At 49.7% G+C, this 24,314-nt stretch overlaps 9 protein-coding genes across 9 annotated transcripts; 4 read left to right on the forward strand and 5 right to left on the reverse strand.

The window, feature by feature from the left end:
• Positions 1-1,017: 1,017 nt before the first annotated feature.
• On the reverse strand, positions 1,018-2,683 carry BP5553_01118 (uncharacterized protein; the record flags this gene model as incomplete). The annotated part of the gene is made up of 5 exons (XM_032009741.1): positions 1,018-1,482; positions 1,666-1,680; positions 1,809-1,988; positions 2,182-2,265; positions 2,600-2,683. 5 exons carry the CDS (start codon positions 2,681-2,683, stop codon positions 1,018-1,020), a joined length of 828 nt encoding a protein of 275 aa, XP_031873795.1.
• Positions 2,684-5,044: 2,361 nt separating this feature from the next.
• Positions 5,045-7,297, forward strand: BP5553_01119 (Amino acid transporter-like protein; the record flags this gene model as incomplete). The annotated part of the gene is made up of 6 exons (XM_032009742.1): positions 5,045-5,348; positions 5,410-5,827; positions 5,887-6,124; positions 6,179-6,375; positions 6,462-7,009; positions 7,248-7,297. The coding sequence occupies 6 exons, from the start codon at positions 5,045-5,047 to the stop codon at positions 7,295-7,297; spliced, it is 1,755 nt and encodes a 584-aa protein (XP_031873796.1).
• A 1,004-nt stretch (positions 7,298-8,301) lies between these two features.
• BP5553_01120 (uncharacterized protein) lies at positions 8,302-10,347 on the reverse strand (the record flags this gene model as incomplete). The annotated part of the gene is made up of 2 exons (XM_032009743.1): positions 8,302-10,047; positions 10,099-10,347. 2 exons carry the CDS (start codon positions 10,345-10,347, stop codon positions 8,302-8,304), a joined length of 1,995 nt encoding a protein of 664 aa, XP_031873797.1.
• Positions 10,348-13,242: 2,895 nt separating this feature from the next.
• BP5553_01121 (Uncharacterized protein) lies at positions 13,243-14,781 on the forward strand (the record flags this gene model as incomplete). The annotated part of the gene is made up of 2 exons (XM_032009744.1): positions 13,243-13,341; positions 13,390-14,781. The coding sequence occupies 2 exons, from the start codon at positions 13,243-13,245 to the stop codon at positions 14,779-14,781; spliced, it is 1,491 nt and encodes a 496-aa protein (XP_031873798.1).
• A 1,044-nt stretch (positions 14,782-15,825) lies between these two features.
• Positions 15,826-16,455, reverse strand: BP5553_01122 (DNA replication complex GINS protein psf3; the record flags this gene model as incomplete). The annotated part of the gene is made up of 2 exons (XM_032009745.1): positions 15,826-16,344; positions 16,414-16,455. The coding sequence occupies 2 exons, from the start codon at positions 16,453-16,455 to the stop codon at positions 15,826-15,828; spliced, it is 561 nt and encodes a 186-aa protein (XP_031873799.1).
• Positions 16,456-16,822: 367 nt separating this feature from the next.
• On the forward strand, positions 16,823-17,711 carry BP5553_01123 (Superoxide dismutase; the record flags this gene model as incomplete). Its single annotated transcript, XM_032009746.1, has 3 exons — positions 16,823-16,952; positions 17,006-17,295; positions 17,415-17,711. 3 exons carry the CDS (start codon positions 16,823-16,825, stop codon positions 17,709-17,711), a joined length of 717 nt encoding a protein of 238 aa, XP_031873800.1.
• Positions 17,712-18,635: 924 nt separating this feature from the next.
• On the reverse strand, positions 18,636-19,183 carry BP5553_01124 (uncharacterized protein; the record flags this gene model as incomplete). Its single annotated transcript, XM_032009747.1, has 2 exons — positions 18,636-18,674; positions 18,887-19,183. The coding sequence occupies 2 exons, from the start codon at positions 19,181-19,183 to the stop codon at positions 18,636-18,638; spliced, it is 336 nt and encodes a 111-aa protein (XP_031873801.1).
• Positions 19,184-20,655: 1,472 nt separating this feature from the next.
• BP5553_01125 (Uncharacterized protein) lies at positions 20,656-21,571 on the reverse strand (the record flags this gene model as incomplete). Its single annotated transcript, XM_032009748.1, has 3 exons — positions 20,656-20,765; positions 20,825-21,151; positions 21,223-21,571. 3 exons carry the CDS (start codon positions 21,569-21,571, stop codon positions 20,656-20,658), a joined length of 786 nt encoding a protein of 261 aa, XP_031873802.1.
• Positions 21,572-23,175: 1,604 nt separating this feature from the next.
• On the forward strand, positions 23,176-24,031 carry BP5553_01126 (uncharacterized protein; the record flags this gene model as incomplete). Its single annotated transcript, XM_032009749.1, has 3 exons — positions 23,176-23,253; positions 23,313-23,550; positions 23,628-24,031. 3 exons carry the CDS (start codon positions 23,176-23,178, stop codon positions 24,029-24,031), a joined length of 720 nt encoding a protein of 239 aa, XP_031873803.1.
• Positions 24,032-24,314: the final 283 nt, after the last annotated feature.

The raw sequence follows: 24,314 nt of genomic DNA on the forward strand, positions 1-24,314 counted from the left end.
ATGTGGGAGAGCCCTACTGCTCCCAGGATCTCTGCTCGGAAGTCATTCTCCTACCCAAAAAGCAATGAGCTCGCCGAAGCAACTATGGACGCGTAATGCAGGAATCGTGATGTATATCAATTGCGTCAAATGGCAATGGACGGGGTATTTTGCTTCGAGGGTCTTCTCTTTGCGTTAGTCCACCACTTTTCTGCTGGCGCAACCGGCAGAAATCCCTTCGACTACCTGCCCGGACTCAAAAGTATATTCCTAGCTCTCTCATGCATTTCAACTTCAGTTCCTAACCACCCCAACACCACGTACGAATCGCTATAAAACAGATCAGAAGAGCCTTGGTTCGCTATGTATGCCTACAACGGCTTCTCTAAACATTATCTCCGGTCGATTTGGGCATAGTCGGACAACTCGGCGTAACCATCCTCGCTATCGTTCTCAACAGCCAACCTCCTTCGCCCGTACTATATGCTACCGCTCGCCCTAGCTAGAACTAAAATTCGTTTTATGCCTTGTGCTCTCCTCGCATCACCTACTTCCGCCCCAGCCTTGCGTCCATTGTAGTTAGCCCTGCCCGTCGGCAGGAACACTTGAACAATTTTTCCACTAAAGGCTTTAAACAGTAGGTACGGTCCCCACGTGTTCTTCGGGGGTTGAAATCTCTTTTACCTCATTAAACCCTGGCTCTTTTAAGCTCACATCGTTTCCGAAAGGGCTGCAGATTGAGTTTGAAAGTGATGCGGGGAGTCGCTTTGCCATGGAATTCGTTGCTCTCGCTACGTTGGGGTGGCTAGGGCGTGTGGCCATTTGCGGGATGGGAAATGTAAGGATTTAGAAGGAAGGAGGAGCAAAACTGCAGAGGGGAGTTGTTGACGTGGGTTTGCGCAAATGGGAGGGGGAATCCGGTTAGGAGCAACCCCAGAGCTTTGCATCGAATTTGTTCTAGTGCATACTTGTACAGTGATAAATACGCCTCATCCTTAATATATCTGCTATGTAATAAAGTATATGTACTGTCACGACTTATCTCGGAACCTCTGATACCTCCCACGTAGTCGCAACACTAATACCACCCAGCTGTACATTCTCGGGCACGCCCACACCCGCGTTTACATTTACCTGGTTCTTTCCAACCCGCCCGTGTAATGGCTTCAAGTCATCCATCTCCATTTCCCCTTGCTCCTCCTTCAGTCCACCATGGGACTCCGCAGGAGCCCGCTCCTTACTTTTATCCATACTCTTCACGTCCTCATTCTGCGATTTCGGCTCCCAACCTACTTTGACCCTTCGTAAAACCCGTCCATTGCTGCCAGTTTGAGCCACTTCCCATTTCCACTTAGTTTTCTTGAAGCCGCGGTCTTGGAGGAGTGAGACGAGCACTGGGGCGTTGGCAACGGCTGTTGCGATGAGCATATCTATGGAGGCGAGGAGGGTGCGGCGTGGTTGGAGGCCATGTTGGTCGATGACTGTGGGGATTTCTGGTTGGAGCTGGTATTAGTACAGCGGTTGGGATAAATGTTATGGGAGGACGGTTAGGAGAGATAGGATATGAGCCAAAAATTAATCCGAGACTGCACTCGTTCAAGTAAAGATAGTAACCAAATCGATACAGAGTGGAGGGGAAAATAGACGGCATATCAAGAATGTGTCAAACAAACTCGGTGCACTTACGGTACAGGGTAAATGCTACACTAATCAGCGGTAGAGAAAGGCGAATGAATATATGGAATTTCCTGCAGTTCCTTTTAGCCTCTATTCAATCCGTTCATCCAATAGTGCAAAAAGGAGCTTTTGAAAGGGTGTAAAAGTCATACTGTGTTTTTGGTAACTGGGACTTCAACACCATCGGGAGGGGGAGAACCACAAGCGCTAGATTCGTCAGGATATTTAGAATACCCATGACGAGTAGAAAAGCATATCCTTGTCGACATTGTGGTCCCGGATCTGGGACGACTTGCCAATAGTGCGTAAACGGCTGGCAAGCTGACAGCACGCTGATGATGGTAGCTATATATGTGACAACCAGGAAGATGTGCAATGAGCGGAAGATGGTCCGGCGGGAAGATTTCCAGGTGGAGTGGGTAAGATTGGAGAGGAAGACGCTTGTGCTGTATTTTATCGCCCAAAGACTAATCTTGTGAGTGCTGTTTTCTGGGCTTCCTCATGGGATCAAGATAGTTGACTTACTACGTGACGTACATCACCCGCGCGGCTAGCACCAGTTGGCTTCCTATTTCCCGCTGGTGGATCCTCTCTGGCGACAATGATGTACTGATGGTGTTGTTAGTTCCGAAGAGGAGGACGACGTGTACGAAGGCCATCCGTATCAGGAGTGGCACGATGGCCAGAAGCATAAGCCCATCTTCAAGGTATATCTTCTCCGTCCTGACATATCGCCCGATAATTCGAAATAATATGGCGGTGATTGCATAGATCGTACACCACTATATAAGGAGTCAGGGAATATTGCTATGATAATTGAGGAAAACGGCAGTCGAATATCGCGAGCCATCTTTGAGAAGTGGGAAGTGCAGTAGGCACGTTAAAGCAGTTATCAGATACGAGAAAAGGGAAGGAGATGTTAACGGTGCTCAAGCCCACATACCCAGCTCATAATAAGTATTGGTTTGTCCTGCCGAAATTCTCGAGGCTCAGGCGCCTCAGGAGCAAACCGTCGAAATATCTCCATGTCAGCTTAAACAGCAATCTGGTGGTGAACCTCGAGGCAGAATTGTCGCTCCAGCGCCGTCGTGGGCGAAAGATATGGAGGGAGAAAGAGCCATGGGGTTTCTTGAAACGGGCGAAAAAGGACGGAAAGCGTCCACCGAGCTTTCTGGAGTAAACGCTAAACACTAAACACCATGCCATATGATAGACGGCAGTTCTAGATGCAGGGAGGCTTCCATCATTCGATGCTAGCAATCTACACATGGCCTATCAAACCTCCAAGCCCCCAGGGAATTAGCAAAGGGAAAACACCATCCTCGGCGGCTCGGCGCCACGAGGAGTATCCGAGTATCATAGGTGCCTGGCCCTGGCAGTTACTAGCTGCAGGTTACCAGTTACGTCGTGGTATTTGGGGTTGTGGACATGTGGAAGTTGTGGGGTGAGAATCCCCTGAATATCGGGAATAAGGAACTAACAACACTAAGGTCGTTCTGCGTGTAACATCGCTCGAGCGTACCTTGGTAGGCATGCAATGATAGCGTGCGGCCGTGCCCTATTCGGCCCCGTAGGAGAAATCCGATTAAGGGAATAATAAGCCGATACTCTAATATCTGTGCTCTGTAGGGAGTAGCGAGTAGCGAGTAGTGTGTACTCGAGTAATGAGCGAACCAACTTCACAAACGGGGTGGAACCGAGATAAGTGTTAGATTAAACGCAACAAAACACTATGTTCTAGCAACTTTCAAATTGCTAATACGTACTTGATGCTGGTGCAGTTGCACTTGCAGTTGCAGTTGCTGACGCCAATATAATATGGGTGTTTGTGTTTTATTTGTGGTTCCTGTTGGTGCTAATGTCGGGGTTGGAGACTTGTTTGACGCGGGGGAAAGGGGTCTCAGTTCCGTGATAGCACGAGCCAGCGGCAACCCCAAGTTTGACTTTACGGAGCTGCGGGTTACGGGGCTGAGAGTGTCGAGTACTTTCTCCGTATGCCGGAGCGGACACTGTATTGGGATCGGGATGGGGATGATGATGGGGAGAGTGGTTGGGATGGTTGATAGTGATAGTAGAGGTGCTGTCCCGGCTAATGCAACTGTTGGAACTTGGCAGGTAATACAATAGAGCAGTAGGTGGCAACCAACAAGCAGCACGCAGCAAGTAACAGCCCATCCCCACACATGATGAGGCAGCCATTATTCTACCCAAGTACTCCCAGTCCCAGTGGCTGAATGGTAAAGACAAATAATAATGATTATAATTACAACGACGAAGTACCACCAGCCACAAGCCTACAAGTCAACAACTCGAAACACCCCGGACTCCCAAGTTCCCACACGGGCCAGCCATTGTCATATGTGTTATTAATGGTTGACCTATTGCTCCCTATCAAGTATCAACAACTTCGCAACTTGTCCGCGTCTCAAGCCGGGGTCTGGCGTGGAAGCGAGTTCTTGTTGCACTTGCTGCCGGATCACGTAGACGGTCTAATTCCCATAGGCTCGATCTCGCCGGCGCGTTTCCCCTTCGTCTTGCGCGGGCTCGTTCGTGCCCTTGCACACGCTTTCCACCAGAATGGCATCCTCCGTGCGGAGGCGTATTATGCGTCCGGAATGCTCAAACGTGCTTGGTACTCGGTACCGTTCTCACGTACAGCACCAAAACCAATGAAAGCCACCAAGGTCCTTCTCCGGAGTCTAGCAGTCTAGCACACTCCAGCACCCTCCACGCTACTCGTAGAGTACTACTGATAGACTCCTCCGTACGGAGTACAGGCTACAGTATTAGCCACCCGCAAGCGCGGCGTGGCTGAAGGGTCCACCCATGATGTGATGTGATACCGGCACTACTGGCGATCGGCTGAATCGCCGCACCAACGATGTTGTGCTTGTGGTCGTCTGTGGGGTTGGTGGTTGATTTGCCCTTTGATACCGAGGAAGCGTTTCCCCATGCTCCCGACATGATATTGATATTAGGGGCCCGGGACCAGGCCGTGAGCAATACCAATAGTACAAAATTCTCCGCGTTGCCCAGTCGGACTCCCAATATATCTCTAAGCACCCGCCACAGCCCACTAGGTCGAAGCTGTTCTGTCCGTGGGCTGCTCTAGAGTCTAAATAGTGTCGTCTCTCGAACCTCCACCACTCCTCCTGTCCCCGCTATCAAACCACATCGCCACGTTTTCACAATTTTCCGAGTAACGGTGCCAAGATACATACCTACGGTACTTACGAGTATCGTCGATGCGGTAGTTCACGAAAAAAAAAACCCCCGCCATCACGGCCTCGAGGGAACCCCTCCTACCTGCCTGCCGCGAACCTCTCCATACCTATTTGTTATTGACCCTCCCCCAACGACCCCTTGATCCTCAACGACAAAAACTGTAATGGCGCAAGACGTCAAGCTGGACAACTTCTCCATAACAGAGATGGAGACCACTAAGAGCTACGCGGATTCGTCCTCCGCCGATTCCCCTCTACTTCGGCGGCCGGAAGGTGCAAAGGTCTTATCATCGAAGGTATTTGACAGCTTCCGAAGTGGTCCTCCTCGCAAGGTCGCGGAGCCTTTGGTTGGCGAGAATGGGAGGGTGTTCGATGCGCAAGCTGCAGCATTCAACACTGCAAACTCGCCTCTGGTTAGGAAGCTGAAAGGCCGACATCTTCAGATGATAGCAATTGGCGGGTCGATAGGTGACTATTCAAACCACGCCTCGAATGGGGAACTATAATCGCTGACAGCAAAACCCGCTAGGTACTGGTCTATTCATCGGCTCGGGCGAAGCTCTTGCCACCGGAGGGCCAGCGTCGCTCCTAATTGCCTTTATTCTCATCGGCGGAGTATTGTTTTGCACCGTGCAAGCTCTTGGGGAGATGGCTGTCACATTCCCCGTCGCAGGCTCATTTTCCGCCTATGCTACCCGATTTATCGATCCAGCATGGGGCTTCGCGTCCGGTTGGAATTATGCAATGCAATGGCTGTTCGTTATGCCACTAGAGATAATGGCAGCATCGATCGTTCTGGAGTTTTGGTCATTGCCTATCCCTGGATGGGCTTCTATAACGGTGTTTCTAACCCTTATTATCTCGATTAATTTATTCGGAGTCAAGATTTATGGCGAAGCTGAATATTGCTTCTCTATAATGAAAGTCACAGCTGTCATTGGGTTTATGTGAGTAACTAACAACAGCTGAACAAACAAAGGCTTCATGTAACTAACGATATTTGCAGAATTCTGGGCGTAGTGATAAACTGTGCTGGCACACCAGATTCGGGTTATATCGGTGGCAAGTACTGGGCAGATCCAGGGGCATTCCACGGTGGCTTCAAAGGCTTCGCCAATATTCTCGTCACCGCTGCCTTCTCGTTCGCTGGGACAGAGCTCGTTGGTCTCGCAGCAGCAGAGACGCAAAACCCCAGCCGAGCGCTGCCTACAGCCATTAAGCAAGTATTCTGGCGAATTGCAGTCGTATGTTCCTCCACAAGGCGGCCCGAAATATCGTCAACTGACTGGAATGACTAGTTTTACGTTATCTCCATCGCCATCGTTGGTTTGCTGGTCCCATACACCAACCCACGGTTGCTAGGCCGCAATGATGTGGACAGCAAATCGTCTCCTTTCATAATCGCCATCACCGACGCCGGGATTCAAGGCCTCGACTCGGTTATGAACGCTGTAGTAATGATTGCTGTTCTGAGCGTTGCCAATTCCTCCATGTAGTAAGTACAGGCCAGCCCTATTATCCCGAAAGGGATCTACTCCCCACCGTCCAAAGCCCAACCAGAATACTAATATTTCTCTCCAGCGGCGCAACACGCACCATGCAGGCACTCGCGGAACAGGGCCAAGCACCACGTATCCTCGCCTACGTCGACCGCGAAGGCCGGCCGCTAGTCAGTATCTTAATCGCGTCTCTGGTCGGCTTGCTCTCCTACCTCTATGTCTCACCTATCCAAGGGCCCGCCTTCACCTGGCTTCTTGCGCTCTCGGGCCTCTCCTCTATATTCACGTGGCTCTCTATCTGCTATGCACACATCCAGTTCCGCAAAGCTTGGGTCTTGCAAGGTAACTTATTAACTGACCTTATCTACCGCTCACCAATCGGCACCAAAGGGTCATGGGTCGGGCTCGTCAGCCTGCTTCTAATTCTCGCGGCGCAGTTCTGGGTCGCTGTGGCGCCTGCGGGATCTAGTAATGTCAGGGGTGTCGGTGAACGCTTCGCCAACTTTTTCGAGGCGTATCTGGCTATGCCTGTTGTGCTACTATTTTATGTTGCATATAAGGTTTGGTACAGGACGAGGTGGGTGAGGGTTAACGAGATAGATTTGCGAACGGGGAGGAATGAGTTTGAGAGTGAGTTGATAAGGCAACGGTGGAGGGAGGATAGGAGTGTGTGGCCGAGGTGGAAGAAGATCTATAGGACGCTCTGTTGATCCCTTACTCTGTATCTGATTTTGCCCGGTGCTAATGTATAAAAATATACCCCCGAACATATTATTAATATACTATCTCTAATCGCCTAAGAGCACAGTATTCCGTATGTAGCAGGTCAATAGATAAGGAACCTACTATACCTACTGTACCTACCTAGGTATGGAAGGCACCACGATATGGGGTCGGTTACCTACCGAAGGTAGATAAGCCACTTCTACCAACGGAGCTAGGAACCTAACGGCCCACGAGTCACGGCTACCACCTGCATACCTAGTAGCCGTCAGCAGCGTGGCTTGTTACTTCGTATATATCAGAACACCACTTCCAATAGGATAAGCCACGCTTGTGCGAAATATTTATCTTCGATAAGCCCCGCAACATACATAGGTACCTATGACCTCCTTAATTACGTACTCCGGCTTTTCCTTGACTTGAAAGCGCCAAAGCCAAAACTAACTATCTTTTTTACTTCTAGTTATTGGTTGGACATACTCTTCGGTGTATCTCCGCATGATACACATAGACCCTTTGCATCCATGAAGGCGCTGGAGATGTCCGTAGCACCAGTAGACGCCACATAGTTAGTTCTAAACTTCCAGGACGAAAATGTGTCATCAGAGTCAATGTCTCGGATAGTCGGAGAACTGGCGGGCCGCTATGAGCTAGGCTACAAGGCGAAGGAACGGCACGGACTATATGATAACTACTAAGGAGGCATCAAGCGCTGATGCCTTAATTCTCTGATTGCCCAAGTCGGACAATTACGCCTTCTTTCCCAAGCCGCCAGTTTAGTCGTTTCAGGTTTGAGGAGTAGGGCTGCAGGACGATTCTCGTTCGAGTATGTTAGGTTATATTGTATCGTATCAACATTATCATTATAATATATACATTTGACGACAGATTTTCAAATGTGTCAGAAGAAGCTTAATACTGTACAGCCTTCCCAAATAACCAGAGAATTCTACCTCGAGATATTCGTATCGCGTGACATCGTATATGCTCATGATAATCTGTATCTCATGCCCAGTAAACGCCCCAATTCATCTAACATGAATTGCAATATACCAGATACATGATGAAGTAACACATGATGATGTATGAAAGTAGAAAAAAGTGAGAAGTATTGCACACCTTAGTACCATACCCTATTTAGAACTTGTATGAAGATGGATAAAACCCCATCAAAGAAATCGAGAGTGAGAACTACTAAATCACTGAAAAGAAAAATTTACAGAAGCAAAATCAAGACCAGCCGAGGCTTGGTCATCAAAAGCTTGAGGAAGAGAAGAATCGAAGAACGCCATGGCGTCGTTCGAGAAACTGGGAGAGAAATGAGAAAAACTGTCATGACCATACATTGACGAGTTAGCAAATGAACCTTGTTCAGAAGCTAGATCGTTAGACACGAAGGCGTCGTTGCCTGTGGCGGCGTAGATGCTGGGAATCGGCGATGTATGAGTGAGGAACGATTCGTCGAAGTTGTTTCCGCCCGATGTTTGTTCGGATATCAAGACCTGATCGTCGAAGTCATTCTGAAGCGGTTCGTCATCGGAATCGTCGACATCCTCCTGCGAGGCTGTGCGGGGGTATTCGGTCGCCTGTTCCTCCACTTCCTTCATCCAGAACTTCAACTCAGCCATGACGGGCAAATCGCCGCCACCTTTCCCAGCACGTTTCTCGCCGCCACTACCCTTAGCAGTCTTGCTTCGGCCCTTAGCCTTTGGCTTGAAATGCGTGCGCCGAAGGTGGGCAGCGGCATTGTAATATGCGCCATATTTCTTTTGCTGACAGCATGCCTTGCATTTCGATAAAGGCACGACAGGTTTGGGGTGACCAGAGGTGGTTGGCTCGATGCAAACCCATTTCTTGACCATTGGCTTGTGCTCTCGGTCCTGATGCCGTCGCAGTTCGTGTTCGCCGCGAAACCCATCTGGGTGGCTCTCACACTGCTTACAAAAGACTCGATCGTGTCTTGGGCGTTGATAGGTAGGCTTCGAGATAGCAACTTTATCTTGTGAGCCGTCTTCCGATTCGAGTCGATTGGTCGCTCGTGACGAACTTGTTCGAGACATATCATTCTCATCGTCGCCGCCTCTCGGCTTCAACGGCCGCGCAGCAGCCACAGTAGCAAGCAGGCGCTGTTTACTTCTAGATGACGAAGCCGAAGAAGTACTTTCACTCGACTGGGATTTCTCCATCTTCGCACCAAAACTAGGAGATACTAAAGCATCGGCAGAGGGGAAAGAATGTGAAAATTGAGAGTCATGACTTGCACCACCGAGCCCAGCAAGAAGATGTTTCTGCTCCTCGCTAGACGAACGGGGAGTCTGGAAAGTTGTGAACGAAGCATTGACATGATCAAACATATGGTGATCAGGGGAATTGATATCTGTGAAATAGGAAGCGTTCGAATTAACTTTCATCATCTGAAAGCTGTCGAGCACAGGCTCATGGCTCTGTTGACTCATGCTACTTTGCAGCGTGGTTGCGATCGTGAGGGTGTCGGTGGTGGGTGTAGTTGGTGTTGCCCCATAGAACGAGCCGGCTGAAAGATGGCTGCTGTTCAGCAAGGCTGGAGATGATGTTGAATATTCGTTAAAGGCGTGTGTTGGTGTGCCTACTGTTCGCGAGATAAACTCACTCGGGTCCTCGCCGACATCCAGTTCCTCGACCTGTTCGAGCGTGTGTCCCCGTTGCGATATCGATCGTAGAGGTCCGGAAGTCTGATGGGAGAAGGCGTAGGTGTTCATGGATTGGTCTTTCATCCAGGTCTCCATCGCCAGGCTTTCTTGAGATTCGGCAGGGAAGGGTGGCGGCATCGCGGCGCTTTGGGTGAACCCGAGGTTGCCGCTGGATGCTGAAGAGGCTCCTCTCGAGTTCGTACGGGCCATCGAGGGTGCGGGTGCCGAGCGTTGGGAGAGGGTTCTTGATCGTGGGGGTGGTGCTCCGCTCAGATCCTAAGTATCATTAGAGCCAGGTATGGAAACAGGACCAAAGAGTTGTCCTACAGAGTGTTGCCGGGCCATGGTGGCCCCGCTACTGGACATGCTCCGGGAGACATTTACACCTCGACGGTGACGATGCTTGTTGATAGGAGACCGCGGGAGTTGGTATGACGGAGCACTGGGAGGGAAGAGAGCCGCAATCTCGGCCTGGATGTGTGCGTTCTGAGCATCTATCTCGGCTTTCCTGGCCAGGAGTTGTTGGAGACGTTGGTCTGCATCGAGGGTGGTGTTGAGCCGAAGATCCATTGGCATGGTGGGCCGCTGTCTTTTGGGGGGGTGTTAGAGAGGTTTGATGTCAAATGGCCTCGGTGGCCGAGGACAAAACTGTAACCTGTACCCCGTATCGTCAGCAAACCATACACTTCTTTGGTGCAGAAATAACGGGAGCGGATGAGGGAGAGGAGAGAACAACAAACGTACTGCTGAAGAGCTGTACTGCTCGAGCAATGAAGGCGTTATGTTGGCGGTTCGGACTGATCGTTCGAACAAATAAGTGATGAGCGTTTGGGTGCTTGCAGACGCAAAAGTAAGGCGTGAGGGAGGAACAGATGGATGGATAGAAGGGATGGAGGAGGCAGACAAACTAAGTATTTCACAGTGAGCGATGGGGCTCTGTCAGAATGCCCTTGTCCACCGATCAGCCGGGGAGGCTTGGAGGGGCGTAAGACAGTTGTAGTGATTGGACCGTGAGGGATTATTGTGTGAATATCACGATGGAATGGGAATGTCTCGGTGGGTGTTGGGATCCGGGATGATCGTCGTACAGATGAGGGTGGTACAGCACCAATACAGCATCGTATCCTCCGCCGCTTGGGCACTTCCACATACTGTATATTAATAAGTTGCTTTTAATTTAAGCCGGTCTTCTCGTATGCTTATGGAGTAGTTACTGGCCTGGTGCTTACCAAGTACGCCCTTAAGAATTGTGGCTAACTTATAAACTTAAAATCTATAGACTAAGTCCTGTTTTTAAAACTAGTACCAGTCTACCTACTCAGTTAATCTACTTTAAGACTTAAATTCAAGGATCTTGATAGTATTGCAAATATAAATAAGGTCGGGGTTAATAACTGAGTGGTCAATACAACTTATGTGCTAAGCCTTAAGAGGCCAATAGCTTCATGTCACGGTATGCTGCTGAACTGGACGGTCCTCGGGGGTAGGTACGCCGTGGGGAACTGTCCGGTTCCAAAAAGCAGTTCTCCGGAATGTGCTCTTATCTCCAATCTCCAGTCCTCTCCCAGCACGGGCGCAGGCAGCCGGCCATAAGCATCTTCCCTCCAATGATTCCAGTCGTCGGGCGCAACTCACAGCCTACAGCCTGCAGCCTGCATGCTGCATTGCTGTAAGCTTCGACCTTCTCCAGACAAGCTCCCATGGGCGAGGACGTTGGACACGACGTGGCCACGCATTGCAGTCCCAGCCCGAATGCTGCGCCATTGCTCGTCGGCTTGCGATCCAAAGAGTGAAGCAACGAATCACCGCTGGCCTAGCAGGTTTCACTGGTCATCTATCTGTTGCCCAAGACATAAAAGCGAGGCAAACGCACCGCCGACAGTCCGCCTCACCGAAGTCGACCGTTGTGATTGATTGATTCCCCTCCGCTTGATTCAATAGCCCGAAGGATCCGGGTTTGCTTTCCCCTTCCCCCTTCCTCCTCCCCCACCAGTTATCTGCCGTTGATGTTGAACATGGCTGGCCATGGCTCGCAAAATTCTCGCTATGACCAAGAGAGCAGAGACGACTACGTACGTAGTACCTACGTGGCCATGTCGACTGTAACACCATTTGATGCTGCTCTCGCGATGGCTCTGTAGCGCCGCCCAACCACGCCTTCACATTGTACACCGACCATGACCATCTTGACCCACCCGTCCAGCAGAATCGCGAAGTAGCTTTCTCGTTGGAGAAGAAGCACTTTGGTGTGCATGTTAGGCTATGGTCTGGGTGCCAGGCCAGACTATCTGCTTGGAGATAAAGGTTGTCAGAACAGTCTCAGTGCCCTGATGATGCCCATCCCCCCCTTGGCGGCACATGTTCACAGGATCGATGCTGTTTCGCCTGGCCAAGCTTCCATGGACGCCCGACGCTGGTCTCTTTGCTTCATGTCCGCTTGTTCCAGCTTAATCGAGCACCTTTCTCAAAGTACGCTTATGGCCGAGTTCCGGAGGTAGATATCATCAGGTAGGCATTCTAAGAAGGCGTACCGAAAATCGATAATTTCTAAGTCACGCTTGAGCTATGAATGTTGGGACGAGGTGGATTCTTGGGCAACTCTGTCGAGACGATATTTTTGAGCTTGGCCCTGTTCCTCGTCGTGTCCTTCAAGTGTGGTGGCCTCCGTCGGCACATGATCTGAGCTACCTGGCCCTTCCTCCCATGCTTCCCATTTGGCTGAGAAGATATGAGGTGTGTCACCAAAACTGTGCTACCAAGCGTCTCAAACTTCGTATAGTTTTACTGTTCGTAGTCAATTTTGGGGGATGTTTAGAGCGTCTAAACTTGTACCCCGTAATGCGAGGGTTTCTGAAACTTGTGACTGAACCCTTCGATACCCGTCTGTGGCCTGTGAAACTGGCCGCCCATGATATAGTTTTTGAGCTGGATAAAATGCAGCTGTTGAAACCGGCATTATGCATAGAGGAGAATGCAATGCTAACTTAAAGGTGGAGCTTATCAAGGGCCGCCTATCTTGAAAATAATTGAAAATGACGAGAGCATTTAAGTCATCTGAGTTTCCCTGGGGAGGATTTCATGGGCGAGGTACGGAGGACATGAGAAGGGATTTGTCTAATTTCATATTTTCATAGACGAAGTACTTAGCAACGGGGTAGATATACATTGAACCCAAGGACCCCAAGGACCCACGCTATGATCTTGGGGAAATGAGAATAGTTATCTGTACTACGTAGATGTGTATGTTATAACAAATGGTGAAGTAGACTGAATGGTGGTTTAGTTCGATATATATACCGGTAGCCCAGCGCTTCGTAGCGTCTCAGCCACAGCGCGCGCCACAGTGCATCTGATAAGCACGCGATGATGACAGCTTGGACAGAACTGTTCCAATACTTTGAGGGGAACTTCAAAGAAATCTTTCCCATCATGCGTTAACCCAATCGTATTTTCCATGCTCCATATGGCAAGATGCGCTCAATTAATTCAGCCTTACTGGCCGCCATTCCAGTAGCTCTCGCAAGTCAGACCGGGTTCAGTGTGCACGACGATCTACTTGCATTCCCCCAGGTACATAAAGTTCCCATTGACTTTTTGCCCTCAGCTTACAATTAATAGTATGAAGTTATCTTCTCAGACTCCTTTATTTCCGAGACGACAGCAGATCTTGTACTCGACCAAGCTTCCTCGTCAATAGACACCCCTCCCACAACCTCAAATACGAAAAGTATCGAGTCCCACGACCATGCCTACAGCAAATCCCACGCATCTACGGGCGATCCGGCCTTCGACCCTGCGCGCGAAAGCTACGAGACCATGTATTTGAATGGCGAGCAACTTCTTTGTACAATTCCCATCGTTCATATACCCCCGAAGAATGAGACATCGGAGGCCGAGGCCCGCGTTGCTGAAAAGAAAGAGCTCGCGCGGGCCACCAACCGTGGTGGGGAATTGCTCCAAGATCTCGAAGGCAATTGTCTGTATTATGTCTCCGGGTGGTGGTCGTATGCTTTCTGCTACAATTCTGAGATCACCCAATTCCATCAACTCCCCCCCAAACCCGGCAAACCTGCGCTGCCACCGCAACGGGATATGTCTACGAAACAGTTCGTGCTTGGAAGGGCGAAAGGGAGTCAAAGCAAGGAGGATGAATGGGGGAATGAGATAGCGCCAAGGAAAGGTCAGAAAACTGCGCCGCCCAAAACGGAACTGCAAATCAATGGCGATTCGAGATACTTGGTGCAAAAGATGGAAGGCGGAACGATATGTGATCTGACCGGTAAACCACGGAGAGTAGAGGTCCAATACCACTGCAATCTACATGTCTCAGACCGCATTGGGTATATCAAGGAGGTTACAACCTGCTCCTATCTCATGGTAGTTTACACACCACGACTGTGTAACGACGTCGCGTTCATGCCACCGAAAGATAATAAAGCCTACCCAATCGTCTGCCGAACCGTCGTTCCGGAAGACGAACTTGAGTATCGGGTCCAGCTAAAGAAACTGGAGGATGGGCTCGAAGCCAGCCAAAAACCTGAAGACAAGAAGGTCAACGTTGGAGGCGTTATTGTTGGGGGAGGGCAGTGGATGAATAAAGAGGGACAGCGTATGCCTATCCCCGCTGGCTTCGGAACTGAAAATTTCGGCAAGCAGATAGAGGTTATTGCGAAAGCGAAGAGCAAAGCCGAAGGGGGCCAGGTGGAGATGGCAAGCGATGCTGAACTGGCAAAGATGGACCTCGATCCTAGCATGGTAGAGAAGCTAAAGAAGGAGGTCCAGAATTTGGCGAAAGACAAGGGGTGGGAAATTAAGGTTGTTGACCAGCCTGGGGAGACAAGAGAAATCCTAGGCATTGTTGGCACTGACGATGAGAACGAGGATGAGACTGGGGATGTTGGAGGCGATGTTGGAGGCGATGGTGAAAGGGATGGTGGAGGGGATGGTGGAGGGGACAACACACCGGACTCTAAAGAGGGCAGTCAAGAAACTTTTAAGGATGAATTATAGTAGGATCCTTATGACACCGTATTGTAAAATTATCATTACATGAATAATGACGTTTCTGGATTTTTGAAAGCTTACCACAAGGTATAAGCCTACTCGATTTCAACAAAATATTTAGTTTCCGCTCTAGTTGTTACAAATACTGAACCGGCAAAATGCTAGGCTATGGCCAGACTTTGTTATGCATATTGGGGGGTTTTCATCTGGTGAAATCTGATACCAGGCCCATTGCAACGATGTAAGGCCGTGCAGGAGGCGAATCGGTGATATAAGTACGTGAGGAAACACGCATATTCAGTCTACTATTCCAAAACAACAATTCCAGCCATATTATGATTCCCTCTATAGCCCCTTCTAGTCCCATTCGCATTTAAATTGGTGGCCTGAGATCAAATTCGCACCACAAAGCCTTCCTTGAAGAGATGTGGGAAAGGCAATATGCGTTGGAGCTTACGAGATACCAACCCAAAGCCATAGGGAAGTCCCTATCAAGGTAGCCTCCACGCAAAGCAGCCAACAATTTCTCCCTACGTCTGCTATCACTTAATATAGTCCCATCAGTCCAACACGGTATAATCTTCATCTGCGACACGGCAATAACCGGGGGCTCATCATCATAACCGTCTTCCTTTCCCCTAGGTGATAATATCTCGCCGGCATCGCCCGAGCCTCTGGGCCCAGCATCTGTAAGTATACACACACCAAGGGCCAAAATATAGGGGGGCCCAGGAATCACTCTCTTCCAAAGAACCAGTCAACTATTCAGGCATCCGAGAACAGGCTATAATGTGGAAGCCGAGTATTTGGCCCCAGTGCCGAAAGCCTTCAGCGACCGCAATACCTCGCAGCCCGTTGATAGGTCTAATATCAACACAGCGTTTGTGGAGCGTAATATTCGAAGGGCTTAAAACAGTATTAGCTACAGTACTTAGGCATTGCAAAAAGAAGTTGTATGCCGTCCAGAATACGTACAAAAAAGTCATTGCGCCCTAGGTCTCCCAAACGCCGTGTCACCGTAACACCGTCCGCCAGACCCATAACCATGCCTCACCCCTTTTTCGTCTCCCCCATCCAAACCCTGATCGCCTTGGAGCTATCATGTTGTACTCGAAATAACCCCCTCTCAGCCTCATCCAAACCCCTCAAAAACTCCACCCCATCACTTCCGACACCGCCCCCGCCGCCTCGTTGTCCCTGACCCGCATTACTTGCATGGTCGCTAATCTCGGCCGCCCTCGTCCTCCAACCCTCCATTAGAACATCACAGATCTCCTCCTCCTCAAACAGCTCCAATATCCTAGCACCTAGGCCATAAAAGTGCTGGGCCAATGCTCGTAGATCGACACTCTTAGGGTCTGCCTTGAGCGCATTCATGACGCGGGGTGCAAGACTGGGTGGTATGTCTAGCGTCACGAGAGATTTCGAGGAGGATGGCGCGGAGACGGCGAGCATTTCTGCGAGCCAGAGCGGCAGATCCACACGAGTACCAGACCTGAGCGTGTGGCCAGCATTATTGTCCAAGTAGCCTAAGGAGGGGACGTCGAGTTCGAAGGTGCAGGGAACTTTCTAGGAGAAGAAAATGTAATGTTAGTGGGGTTGAGCTAGAGGGGGAGACGAAGGGGATTGTCTGCTTACTTGGGCATCTGTCAAAATTGCATCGATGTCGTAATAGGACATTTTGAAAATGCTATGCTTGAGGACAACTGACTGGGAAAATTATAGACGTCCTGCGGTTGTCACCATGTTCATGATGTTCATGAATGTTGCCGCTCACATATTATGGAGGGAGACGCGCCGTAGGCCAAGCTATTTACTACGTAGTGCCAAACGCGACCTCAGGCGATGTTTTCTTGGCCTCGGCAGCCAATGACAGTAGCGCTGCGGTGACGTAAGTACGACTCGCTATATGTACTCCAAGATCCCCAGAATATTCAATTTATTCCGCAACCTCCAACTCCATTCCCCCGAACCACTACTTCCTTCACTGCACACGAACCGTGAAGCTGCAATCACATTACAATCACATCAATTGATATCCGAAACCATGTCTGCCATACTTGGTCGTACTAGCGCAGCTGCGCGGTCCTCGCTGAGAGCCGGAGCTACGAAGAAAGTTGCTCCTATGGCTAGCATGACTTTTGTTCGCACGAAGGCTACGCTACCAGACCTACCTTGTATGTTTACCTTTCCCAGCTCCAATTTTAATGTCGCTATGCTTTATTTCTAGCTGTTCTAACAATTGGACATGCAGACGACTTCGGTGCGTTGGAACCGGCTATCTCCGGCAAGATCATGGAGCTTCACTACAAGAACCACCATCAGACATACGTTAATGGATACAACGCCGCTTCGGAGCAGCTGGCAGCCGCGCAATCGAAGCAAGATATCGCTTCGACTATTGCCCTGCAGCCCTTGGTCAACTTCCATGGTGGCGGTCATGTTAATCATACCCTGTTCTGGGAAAATCTCGCCCCAGCTAAGAATGGCGGGGGTGGAGAGCCGGAAGGCCGGGTGAAGGTACGTACACGAGGTTATTTTATTATACATATATGGTTCTTGAGTTTATGCATTCGCATAACGCATTTTGCGGAGACCTAGAATCAATCACGAGCAATGGCTAACAAAGATATGTCTAGACTGCAATCGACGGTGTCTACGGCGATTTTAGCACCTTTAAGACCAAATTCAATGCCGCACTCGCTGGCATCCAGGGCAGTGGATGGGCATGGCTGGTCAAGGATAACGAGACTGGTCAAGTGCTCATCAAGACGTATGCTAATCAGGACCCGGTGGTGGGTAAATATACGCCATTGCTCGGCATTGATGCTTGGGAGCATGCGTACTATTTGCAGTATCAGAACCGGAAGGCCGAGTACTTCAGTGCTGTCTGGGATGTGGTTAACTGGAAGACTGTTGAGAAGAGATTGACATAATTTGATGGAGGGTGGGTGATTAGGAGATTGGGAATAACGGCTGAGCGGATGGTGACTGATGAGCCCGCAAACAAATGTTTAGGTTGTATCTTGAATAATGGAGAACGCTGGCCGTTGCCAAAATCTAGCGAGGCACCTCATACGTTTGTGGGTACTCAGTAGCTACCAATATATAACTTGATACCAATCATCTAGTCTCCTCGGTCTGGTTTCTCAGCATTATTCTTAATACAATTCCCATCCATAGTAAGTCGTTCAAGGACAGAATGAACAGCAACAAATAGCTGTGATCAGCGATCTAAAAGTTTCAATACCAACTCTACCTATTCACGATATATACCCCATCAACCCAGGCCCGCCAAATCGACCAGCTCTAAGCATGCTGTGCGTCGTAGATGCGGTACGAAAACCAAAACTCCTGGGTATCATTGGAGAAGTTAATTAAAACCCACCGAACTCTGGGGCCTCCCTTCTTCCATCCCTCTCCACTGCTTTCCACAATTCCCCTCCACATTCATCATCCTCGTTCATCCAATAATTATTTCCCAAACTCCCCTACCCTGTAGTCTTCATCTCAAACATCAGATTCGAGTCTCCTCTCCACTATATCCCAAATCCCTTGCAGTACGCAGAGGATAATACGGAACGCCAGAATCGCAAACGTCAATTCCAGTCCTGGGTATAAAGGTACAAGACAAACCCCGCCGTAGCATATGGCCGTTACCCTTAACCGCTGGGCAGGTACTAGTGAGTGATAATGCAGATTGCCACAGATTAGGCATGAGCATGATAATTTCTCGGTTCGTTGAGGTTATGGTGATAGACGGTGGGCGGTGGGCGGTGGGCGGATGAAAGGGAGGTAAATCCTCAGATCCTTTTCGCTTGGAGTTGGTTTTCACAATTCCATGATGGAATAGCATGAAATCACTTCTTGCTCCGTCTACTTCGTCCGCGAGAGCCTTCCTGGTTAGGGGTCAGTGGTTTTGCTCTTTTAACTTTAGAGATTAAAGACTTGAGAATATCTAGACAGAGACAAGAATACAAGGAGCAAATAAACCAACGATTCAGTTTCTCAATACACTACATCATATGCGGCACTACAATTTGAAGCACCTCGGTAAAACATATAAAAGAGTGCAGAGGGAAACGAAATACGCGAGACATAGCTCACCTACCTTTTCACCACCATAACCATGCTCTGCATAGTAACGATTCTCCTCGTGCAGCATGTTCAAGGGCTTTCCGTCAAACGTCAGGTCCGCGTCATCGATCGTGTACGGCTCTTTCCACGTCTCAGCATCCAAGTCCACTTGCGCATCGGCGTGCGAGTCCAAGGAGGCGGTTGAGATTAGATAGCATTGCTGTTTTTCCGACGAGGTAGAGTGCGTGGATGTATTGGACTGGTTGGAGTGAGTGGAGGAGAACGACGAGGCGGAGTTGCGGTTGGGGGAGTTGGTGTGAGAGGCGGCCATTTTTGAGAATAGTGTTGAGATAGACCTTTCTTATGAATAGGATTTGGTTTGCTGTGTATAGTTATCGAGGCACGGTGTACATAGGTGCTATGTTCAAGTATTTGGTTATACAGGGCGAAAAGCTCGAAAGTGGCGGGGAGCGATTCTGATATACACCTATCCGTATTTTTCTCGACGCGGTGGCTGGGCGGCAGCTGAACCTTGTTGCCACCGTGAAAGCGCGTGGAAATCCTGGATAGGGGTATCGTAGCGAACGGTGACGACAACAACTTGCAAGGCGAACAAGACACACGACACCGGACAGGTGGCACCTGGAAATCCCTTATACCTTGGCCCCTCGAGCCTTGTATCGACCGTTTACGAGTATTACCGCCCATCAGGCAACCCGAAGCCGCTCACCCAGGCCTCCCGCCCCATGCGACCCAGAAAAGAAAATCATTGCCGGTTTTCGACCGTCTGATGGCCGATGGGCCTGGTGCAAGGCGCCAAGTACAGCTACGAGTAAGGAATTCACAGTACAGTAATTCAGGTCAATGAGCGCCCCCAGCTTCCCAAGAAACACAAATCAGCCTGGTTTCCGGGGTTTCCGATGACAAATCTACGGAAGTGTCTCTGATGCTTCTAATAAACATCCCATAGGTAGATGTAGATGTACAGTACATGGACGTACATCGAGGATCCGTGACTCCCATTTTTGAGTCATCTTCCCTTTCACCGATACTTCCCACAGCCTACGGCCTACGGCCTCCGGATCGGCGAGTGTACTGTACTCAGAAATCGATTACAGTACGAGGTACAGTACCTGCCCAGCCATCTGGAACAAACTCGGTCACCGGGAGAGATCGGATATCCCATCCCCCCGAATTCCAGTGGTGGATTGGGCTTTGACCATGACGGACACAAATCGCTGATGCAGCCTCGTGGCCTCCCTCCGCCGGCGAGATATAGCAGCTGGAATGCCCCAGACGCCGCCCTGCCATGCTGCTGTCCAGTAAGCCGCAACGTGTGGTTGGTGGTCCCCCCTTCTCCGAAGCATCGTGTGCAACATCGGGTTATCGCGCATCGTGATCGGATCTCGAGATGGCGTTTTCTGGGATGCTGACTGGAGTATGACTGTCAGACGGTGCGTCTGGCGTGGACCATGTACGAAGTATTAATTGATGGAGGCTCGAATCAGCACGAGATAGGTGAGGATTCCAGCTTCCTATCTATTCATGCGAAGATGCTTGGGGGTCCAATCTAACGTTACACCCCACATGGGAAGGGAGGATCACATGCCTTATACGGAGTGCTCGGGGACCCATTATATTGATCGTATCTAGCATCAAGAGTCAGCACCGCGCCCATTTCGCAGACGAAATATTGGTGGAAGCGCGGGTTTCCATTTCATATTGTCATTGACGTTACGGTACATGTTCCCTGTTGCCCACGTCCAAAGAAACACCCCTAACCAACCCCCAAAACTTTACGTTTTATGCGTTTTCGTTACTGTACATGGTTTTCGCTATTTTTAGTTGCAAGATACCACCAACTTCCAGTGTGCAGTTGTCATCGTTCCCGATATCACCATCGTGTGACCAGCCTACTAGCCACAACTTGGATGCTTGCATCCCTTCTCTTTGCAACTCTCGCCGGGCTTACATTTACACTCGCAGCGGCCTCCTTCATGGTGTTTGCAAGAGTGGTTTCCGTGCGAATGCGGTTGGGTCTTGACCTTAACGATGAAGTTTTGGCCCGTGTTGGAAACCGCATGGACGAAGCAGTCATCTCCATATGGCCATTCGCCCTTGAATGCCGCCTTATCATCGTATTCGGCGTATGATTTTCTCTTAATGTCGTCACCCGGAGCCAGCAACGTGTGCTTTGCGACCTTCTCAGCCGCGTGGCGATCTGCGAATATGCCTTCAATTTCAGTTGTCTGGGCGGCGCCGCTGCGATCTGCGTCGTAGTTGATCGTGGTTTGGAGGACTACCGACCGGACTCAGTTAGCTTCTGCAATCTCTTACGTCGGCTGTGCCGTGTAGATCCCAAGTACTTACCGTAATAGAGCTGGCCGTCTACTCTCCCGGAACCGTCCCCCTTGAGCTTGTGGGTATTGGGAGTTGTCTCAATAGCGACTAAAAGCTCCTGGCCCGAACCCATCTTTGCAAAGACTATGACACCATCCCCATGTGTCCACTGCTTTTTACCATCGTTCTCATCGTAGGTGGGGAAGTCGTCCTTGATGTAGCCTTCATCCGTGAGTGCGGTTCGCGCCGCGGCCTTCGCCGCGTCAAGCTTGCTGTAGGTGCCAAGAATATCAATATATCGAGTCGCACCGGATTCGTCTTGGAGATAATCGATGATTGTACGTTTGATGCTAAAGAGCTGATCTGGGGTTGTTGCCATCGTGTTGTCTTGATACTAATTCTCGAGTTTCAAGGTTGCTTGGCTGCTGTTGTTTATAGGTTTGAATTTGAGTATTTGATGATCTAGATAGCTCTGGGGAGAATGCCTCGCGATTTATAGCGAATTGTCCTTTGCGGGCACTTTGCGTGTAGCCACTAGCTGGACACGTGAAATATGGGCTGATTATGGGCTGATAGCCTGGGTTATGACATGATGTTCTATTATGTTTTACTTTGAGCGCCTCTTTTTCGAACGTCATATATTTCGTTTGCGTTCTACCGTGGTCTGGCAATGGCAAAGTTTCTGAGTGCGGGGTAGTTTCCCTCGAAATCGCTGATTCGTAGTTGATATACCATAGCCAGCCTTCGGGGATTGCATATCAGCCAGGGGCCGTTATTACTTCGTACACTTTCCACGTCATACTAAGGTTTCAGAACAAACACCTATACCTTGGTTGGGGCTGAGGAAATGGATTGCGAACGCATAACCCAGATCTCTCCTGGCAGCATCCAAATTCTAACCTCCAGCCGACTCATTTTGAACAGCTTAGCTATGTGTAGACCTGCCCTATGTGGATAATTATATCAATGACTTTAATCGACACTTGTCGCACCACTTTTCTCGTCGAAACCACTTGATCGTAGAGATATATCCTCCGTTTTGGTCTCGACGAGGATAACAGCCCCTGCAGCGATCTCCTAGATGCTCGAGCAAAAGCAATTCACCCTGAAGCCTCCAATAACTATACGTTTATCATTGAAGGTGTAACATAGCGTGTCAGCCCATCTCCCCCATTTCAATAACCTAATTACTAGTTGCATAGGGCTGTAGAATATAGTGCCGTCAGCTGTAGTTGAAGCCAAGATTGATTGACCAAGCCATCGCAACCATGCCCATAAAAGCGCGCGATCACCTAGTGACACAACACCAAACACCGATTTCTCACCCCAATATCAAACTGCAACATCCCCGAATCCCGTGAATCACCGACCCACGTCCGGTGTCCCACCACCCGCAAGCGGTCATCGGGCAAACCGGTTTATTGGAGAACCCTCCTAGAGATCAAGTAACCCGGCGAGTCCGGGGATTCCACCGAAGCATTTCGTTCTCCGGGCCGTGGGGGAGGGTGGTACCAGGAGAATGGGGAGTTGTGCTTGGTGATTCCTAAGTAAGGAGAGCGGTGAGAAGATCGTGAGATTCCTGTTTTGCTGTTTCTTTGGAAAAGGCACGAGGGAAGAACTAGGCATTAGTTTTGCCGCAAGGTACTTGGGGTGATTAGGACGTGTTGTCAGGCTGTGAGATAGGCAGAATGCTGTTTGCAGTTCAAATCTAACTTTGAAGTTCCCCTTTCGCTGCCAAGCCATCCTATCCCCATCCACCCCCGCATTCGGCAAGTGGCGCCACCCGTATCTTTGACGTCATCGCGGGGTCGTTGGAGCTTGAGGTCATCGTTTATTTATGGTCTAATCGAGAATGTTCTACTCCAAATAAGATAATCAGTCTAGGTTAACGCTTACATTACCTCACCATATTATTTTCTTCTAAGCTCTTGTGTCATCTACCTTTATTTGTCCAGCAACCATAGAATATTACCGAGTAACACAATGGCGCCAAAGGTCCTCGTCGTCCTCACATCGCACGATAAGCTGGGGAATACAGGGAAACCAACAGGATGGTATCTTGTTTGTTCTGCCATTTATCCCACGCGCCGCAGAATATAGGACTAATAGACCTCAACTAGCCTGAATTCTCGCACCCCTACGAAGTGCTCGCACCACATGTGAAAATTACAGTCGCATCTCCCGCCGGTGGTGAGGCGCCACTTGACCCTGCATCCGTCGAGGCTTTCAAGAATGACCCGATAAGCACTAAATTCCTCAAGGAGAAAGAGGAGCTGTGGAAGAAGACTGAGAAATTAGAGAGCTTTCTGGGGAAGGCGGGGCAGTTTGATGCGATTTTCTTTGTTGGGGGGCATGGCCGTATGTTCTTCTCCCGCCCCTCTCGATTCAGAACTTAGTTACTGCATAATCTATGGGATACTGACATCAAAACACAGCAATGTTCGACCTCGCCCAGGATCCTACAGCCTCAAAATTAATAAACGAATTCTACGCCCACAATAGGATTATCGCGGCCGTATGCCACGGGCCAGTAGCTCTATCACATGTCAAACTTCCTTCGGGCGGCTATCTCATCGACGGACAACGCGTAACCGGTTTCTCCAACGAGGAAGAAGATGCTGTGGGTTTGACGTCCGCGGTGCCGTTCAGCCTCGAGGACAAGCTGCGAGAGGCGAGCGGTGGTAATTATGTCAAGGCCGATAAGGCGTGGGGCGAGAAGGTCGTCGTTGCGAGGGGAGGTAGGCTGATCACCGGCCAAAACCCGGCATCTGCTACTGGTGTTGGAAAAGCGATTTATGATGCTATTTTTGGGGAGTTGACTACTGCTGACGAGAAATGATGGAATGAAAAAAGGGTTAGTGTGTTAGAAATAAATGAATATCAATTTTATTTGCAGTGCTAGAGGAATGCAGTTACGATATTCTCACGTTTGCTCATCGATTTCTATTACAACCCGTGACGGCTGGCTGTAACTTGTCTCAAGTGTGAAATCTAATCTCGATTCCTTTGTGGTTTTTAGTTAATATTACTGTGTACATGATTGGGGCCATCCGATATAACAAGCCTTGCTTCATTGTATCACTAATGGTCTTTGTCTACTCGGCCGCTACAAGAAAACCCGT

This window comes from Venustampulla echinocandica (genome assembly GCF_003357145.1).
Source record: "Venustampulla echinocandica strain BP 5553 chromosome Unknown scaffold_0, whole genome shotgun sequence".
NCBI classification, from domain to species: Eukaryota; Fungi; Ascomycota; class Leotiomycetes; order Helotiales; family Pleuroascaceae; genus Venustampulla; species Venustampulla echinocandica.